Genomic DNA, 5690 nt, shown 5'->3' on the forward strand with positions numbered 1-5690 from the left:
ACCTACCAGGATGGACTCTCCACAAAATATCAGGCAACAGTGGCCACAGCTTCCCAACCTCCCACATAGCAAGTTGCAGGCAAAGCCTAGGATTTACCAGACTAGGATCGTCCCAGGCTTGGAATCAGAAGAAATCAATGCAGAGATATTAAGGAGCTTAATATATTGTGAGGAACTGTGAGAACATAACTAAACTCTCAAAAGCTGCAGTGTAGTTCGGGCAGTTGCATCTGTCTATAAAGCCGTGAACATGGTCTTCCTTGCCAATTCCTGGAGCTGCCTAATAGCCTTTCGACAAACCCCTTTTCCTGAATCAATTTGCTAGAGCTGGCTCATGTGCTTTCCCACTCAGAACCCAGGCTGCTACAGTTTATAAAGAGCAAGAGAACACTTACTGACATGATCCATCAAGTCTTCTAAAGGGAAACTGAGTCCATGTGCAGCCTCTATCAACGAATTGGAAAAATACTGAGTTTTCAAGATAAAGTTCTAAAGGCTTACCTAAGATTAACTGGTCTTGTCAAGTATATTAAGTAAGACACACAGAATAGATGACATTAAGTACAAAATCCAGAAGAAATTACCGAATGCAAAAGGCGTATATGAAAAAAGTATTACCTTTAAAAGGCTGGGTCTCCCCTCTTCTTTACTGAAATCTCTCAAAAACTTCGATAAAAGCCTATTTTGCTTTGTCAAGCCTGGGAATAAGCTGAAACATAAAACCACGAAATACGTGGAAAGGGTGCAAAAGGGGTAAAGACTGAGCAGGAGAGTGGGAAAACACATGACGGCTATAGTTAACACTGCTGTGTGGTATATTGAAAGTTGCTATGACAGTGAATCTAGTTTCAGAAGTTTAATTACATATTTTTAGCATGTTGTCACTCTAACTTCTCATTTTTGGTTGACCATCGTTTGGTTAAAAGAGAGTATCTTTCCCACAATAGGAAGTTATTGAGCAAATGATAGAAATTAACATTTTTGTTTATTTATTGAATCTGTCTTATTCAAAACACTTGGCAAACATATAATACTTACGACTTGGTGCACACTGATGCCTCACATATTCAATCTGGTCAGGAACACACGCACACACGCGCACACGCACACGCATGCACACACTTCAAAAATTTTTGTAGTTTTGTCAGTTTCACATTTTCAATGAAATATTTAACATTTACCAAAAGGATTACTTTGCAATATACCACTTCCCAAACTTGAAATCTTCTGAGCCCTCCTTCTTAGCCCATCTGTCTTTATACTTATTTGTGAATTCATGGCTTCTTGCCTTCAAAGTAAGATTCGACATGCCCAGTGAAAATCATGTGCTTGTACCTAGCAGTGGCATCGATTTCACCTATAACCGTGAAGAAAAGAGCCTAATAGGTCCCATTGCTAAATTAGTTCCCACAATTTATGTTGTTCTCAAAAAGGCAATGCATGGAGAACCCTTGCTAGTCCTCCATCTGTGCGCTCACGGACTGAGTGAAGAGTCTCTTGAGGTGGGGAGCCAGTTTTGCAGCCATCAAAACTTGTCCCCCCAGAAGTTGTCATTTCAGGTGTGCTGTACTCTCTGGCTTAATCTCCATAGAGATGGATCCACTTAGGGTCATCTCATGGGGACAGGATTTTACAAGGGTGACCATCCCCTATAAGATATCATTTTAGCTTTTTCTTTCTCCTGGGAATCTACCTCTATTATCTGGTCTCTCAGTTAAACTCTCAAACTATTATTTATTAACTCTCTGGAATCAGAGGTTTTGGGTTCATAACCCACAGAATTAGAATTCATGATTCAGGGGCAAAGCCAGAAAGACATGTGAACCAAATCTTAAAAAAAAAAAAAAAAAAAAAAAAAAAAGAATTAATGAGAAGCTACAAGTCTTACCTCACCAAAGACTTTCTTGCAAGTTTAATTTAGGTAATGAGCATTTTTAGCCAGGGCAGTGCCTTCCCACTCAGAAAACTCTTACATTAGGGAAGATTTCCCAGAGAAAAAAGACAATCTACAGGAATGGAGGGAAAAAAAACACCTTAAAAACAGAGCTCCTTTACACTGCTTTGAATATATGAAAAAAAGAAGAAAAAAGCCAATTTGGCTCTTACACTGCCCATGCATTCTTAGTTCCTCATATCGAAACCCTTTTGGCTTAGATTTCCAGTTCCACATTCCCCCGGAAATATTTTATTTTCAATGAAGAATATTCCTGGGGATCTAAGTTCTATAGAGTAACCTAATCATACTAACCCAAACAGAAATCTCAGAACCCTGAGGAATCCTGGCTATCTGACTGTCCAGTCTTTCTTAAAGAGTCAAAGGAGAAGAAAACCTTTGTGTTTTTCTTTTTGTTTTTAACTAATTTTTACTCATATCATTTATTATGTCAAAACATTATACATTTCAAAAGAAGGAAACCAGGCATAAATCTAAAAATCAAATAGATACACCTAGAATTCCTTTCAATTCTGATCTGTACACAACTACCTTATCACAATGGTTCTAGAAATAAATGTTCTATATTCTTCTGCATTTTTCCTTAATATCATAGCCATTTTCCTAATTTTTACAAAATCTTCACATGTAAGAGAAAGTGCTGTATGAGAGAGGATATAAAGTAGCTAGAGGGGAAATCATATTGTAAGATGATACACTAAAATACTGTTTTTAAGCTTAATTCCTAATAACTACAGCAATTGGTCAACCTCAAAAACAAACCTACTAGTGTTTGCATTCTCATTTACTCTTTATTGGAAAAGAGATCTACCTCACTGGCCATCACTCCAGAGCATGTTGTCCGTTTTATGGTAATTCTCTCAGAATCAGGTCTGAGTGCTTTCTGCAAGGAAAAGTGCCAATATTTATTATTTTGTTGTTGTTGTTGGCAATGTGTCATAAGAGCTAAGTTTGATTCTGTATGTGAAATTGCTAAGTAAAATATGTAATCCATAGTCCCCCTCTTTTTTCTCCAGAACAAATTTCCAGATACACAACAACAGAGGGTTAACTGAAAACTTTCCCAATTTTTATACTAGTTCTTTCCAATACAAGTGCTCGCTTCTAAAAGAAAGAGAAGGAGAGGGGAGGAAGGAATACGTTCTGGCTGAAAATCTTCCAAATTAGTTACATTCATAGGGTTTCTCTTCAGTATGAGTTGCCTGATGCCTAATAAGTTTAGAGCTATTAATGAAAGCCTTCCCACACTGATGACATGTAAAGGGTTTCTCCCCAGTATGTGTTCTTTGATGTACAATAAGTCGAGCACTCAAGCTGAATGTTTTTCCACATTGACTGCATTCATACGGTTTCTCTCCAGTATGAGTTCTCTGATGTTGAGTAAGGCATGAACTCTGCCTGAAAGATTTCCCGCACTGATTGCATTCATAGGGCTTTTCTCCAGTATGAGTTCTCTGATGAACAACAAGAACGTAACTCTGGCTGAAGGACTTCCCACATTGATTACATTCATAGGGTTTTTCTCCTGTGTGAGTTCTCTGATGCATAACAAGGTGAGAACTGCGGTTGAAAGATTTCCCACACTCGTTACATTCATAGGGTTTCTCTCCTGTGTGAGTTCTTTGATGCGCGACAAGCTGAGAGCTCCAGCTGAAGGACTTTCCACACTGATTACATTCAAAGGGTTTCTCTCCTGTGTGAGTTCTCTGATGGGCAACGAGCTTATAACTCTGACTAAAGGACTTTCCACACTGATTACATTCATAGGGTTTTTCTCCAGTATGAATTCTTTGATGTGCAATAAGTTTATAGCTCTGGATAAACGATTTCCCACACTGATTACATTCATAGGGCTTCTCTCCAGTATGAGTTCTTTGATGTGCAATAAGTTTGTAGCTCTGCCTGAATGACTTTCCACACTGATTGCACTCATAAGGCTTCTCTCCAGTATGAGTTCTCTGATGCACAACGAGGACATAGCTCTGGCTAAAGGATTTCCCACACTGATTACATCTATAAGGTTTCTCTCCAGTATGAGTCCTCTGATGAGAAACAAGGTGAGAGCTCCGGCTGAAGGATTTCCCACATTCGTTACATTCATAAGGTTTCTCTCCTGTATGAGTTCTCTGATGCGCAACAAGATGAGAGCTCCAGCTGAAGGATTTCCCGCACTGGTTACATTCAAAGGGTTTCTCTTCAGAATTTCTCATGTTTTGCACAAGGGATGAACTCTGGGAGGTTTTACTGTACTTATATTGACTCTTTTCAACAGGGATTCCCTGTTGTTCACTATGGGATACGCTATGGTTCAAAGCTTGCCCACATTCCTTAAAATCAAAGGGTTTTCCTCTTGCATGTATTTTCTCATGCATATTTAGGGGTGTCCTATGGCTAAAAGATTGAATATTGTTGCTAAATCCATAAGATTTGTCTTCTGTTTGAGTTCTTGTAAACTGAATAAAGTGAACACTCTGGGGGGGGTTTCTACAGTCATTATTTTCATATAGTTTCTCACTGTCATTAATCATCTCATGACTGTTCACAACAGAATTACGATGTAATTTTTTTACATGTGAGGCACATTTATGAAAATGATTTCTTATGGGTATCATCTGAGGTGAAAGGAGACTGGAATTCAGACCATTCTTCTCCTCAACTTCATCACTTTTGCAGACTCTTTCATGAGTAACAGCGTTCTTTTGAGTGAATGCTACTTTCTTCAAAAGTCTCTCTTGTTTTTCCTGTTGCCTCTCCAACCGGTCCTTACAAACCCAAACTTCTTCACATGAAGATAACCAAGGATCATCTCTTGTCAACCTTTCTGTCTTCACTCCACAAGGTGGTTCGTCATCAAAAATGCTCTGCTTTGATGTCGATTCTCTTCTTTCAAATGCAGTTGCTGAGTCTGGAAAAAAGAAAAATAAGACATCCTAGACAAAAAACGTTAGCACTGGAAGAGTACAAGAAAGCTGACAAGAATGTATACAAAATAGATGTGGGCTTGTTTTCAGCCATCATAAACTGGGTTGAGAAAGCAAAAAGGGTGGGGTGGGATGAAGCAGTAAGAAGAAAATTACCACAACCCAATAGTATAACAGGGCATTAAAATAAAACAATTTAATCTTAGTTTTACTAAACATGTAAGACTTCAGATGCCAAATCTAAACTCTGTATTCCAAAATAAGATCATCTATGCAGAACTACTTTGAAATCCTTAGCAAAGAAATAAAGGGTCCTTTCCACCCTCTTTAGTGCTAAACACACGTTCACTGAAACGGAGATTAGTGTCTACATTTCTCGGAATTTCTGGAGGCATGCAACTTGCTAGCAGTCTATGTCGGGAAGACATGGGCAAACTACAATTGTGAACTAGGAGAAAGACTGGGGGCACTGTTATTCCAGAATTTCCTAAATGTCTCAGGGGCTAATGTGGCCCCATGGATTCCTGTGATTTTGAGTGAGAAAGAATGGAGGTTAGCTCAGAAGCAGAAGCCTGGGTGGCTGCTGAGTCAATCAGTGGAGAGTACCTGGAAAAGTTGTGATGTAGAAAGTTAACTAGGAGGTGAGAAATGAAGAAAAATGTGGCATGCCCTACAGGGATTTTTCAATCAACCTTCTATATATGACTTCTATGTGTCTGTTTCTCACATGGATCTGTGTGTTAGGAAGTTCTTTTATACTCATCCCCTTGCTCCAACTAGGAAATTGTGTCTGGTTTGAAAAGCTGATAGGGAAA

The 5690-nt window shown here is 38.8% G+C and overlaps 1 protein-coding gene across 1 annotated transcript in view; it reads right to left on the reverse strand.

Annotated features, from left to right (window-relative positions):
* Nucleotides 1-966: 966 nt before the first annotated feature.
* Nucleotides 967-5690, reverse strand: part of ZNF180 (zinc finger protein 180) — a gene marked incomplete at its 5' end in the record, with an annotated part of 18122 nt that continues 13398 nt past the window's right edge. The window contains one exon of the mRNA XM_015589267.2: nucleotides 967-4859. Within this exon, the coding sequence (XP_015444753.1) occupies nucleotides 3118-4859 (1742 nt within the window). The remainder of the gene's footprint in view (nucleotides 4860-5690) is intronic.

The sequence above is a fragment of the Pteropus alecto genome, unplaced genomic scaffold (assembly GCF_000325575.1).
Source record: "Pteropus alecto unplaced genomic scaffold, ASM32557v1 scaffold194, whole genome shotgun sequence".
NCBI classification, from domain to species: Eukaryota; Metazoa; Chordata; class Mammalia; order Chiroptera; family Pteropodidae; genus Pteropus; species Pteropus alecto.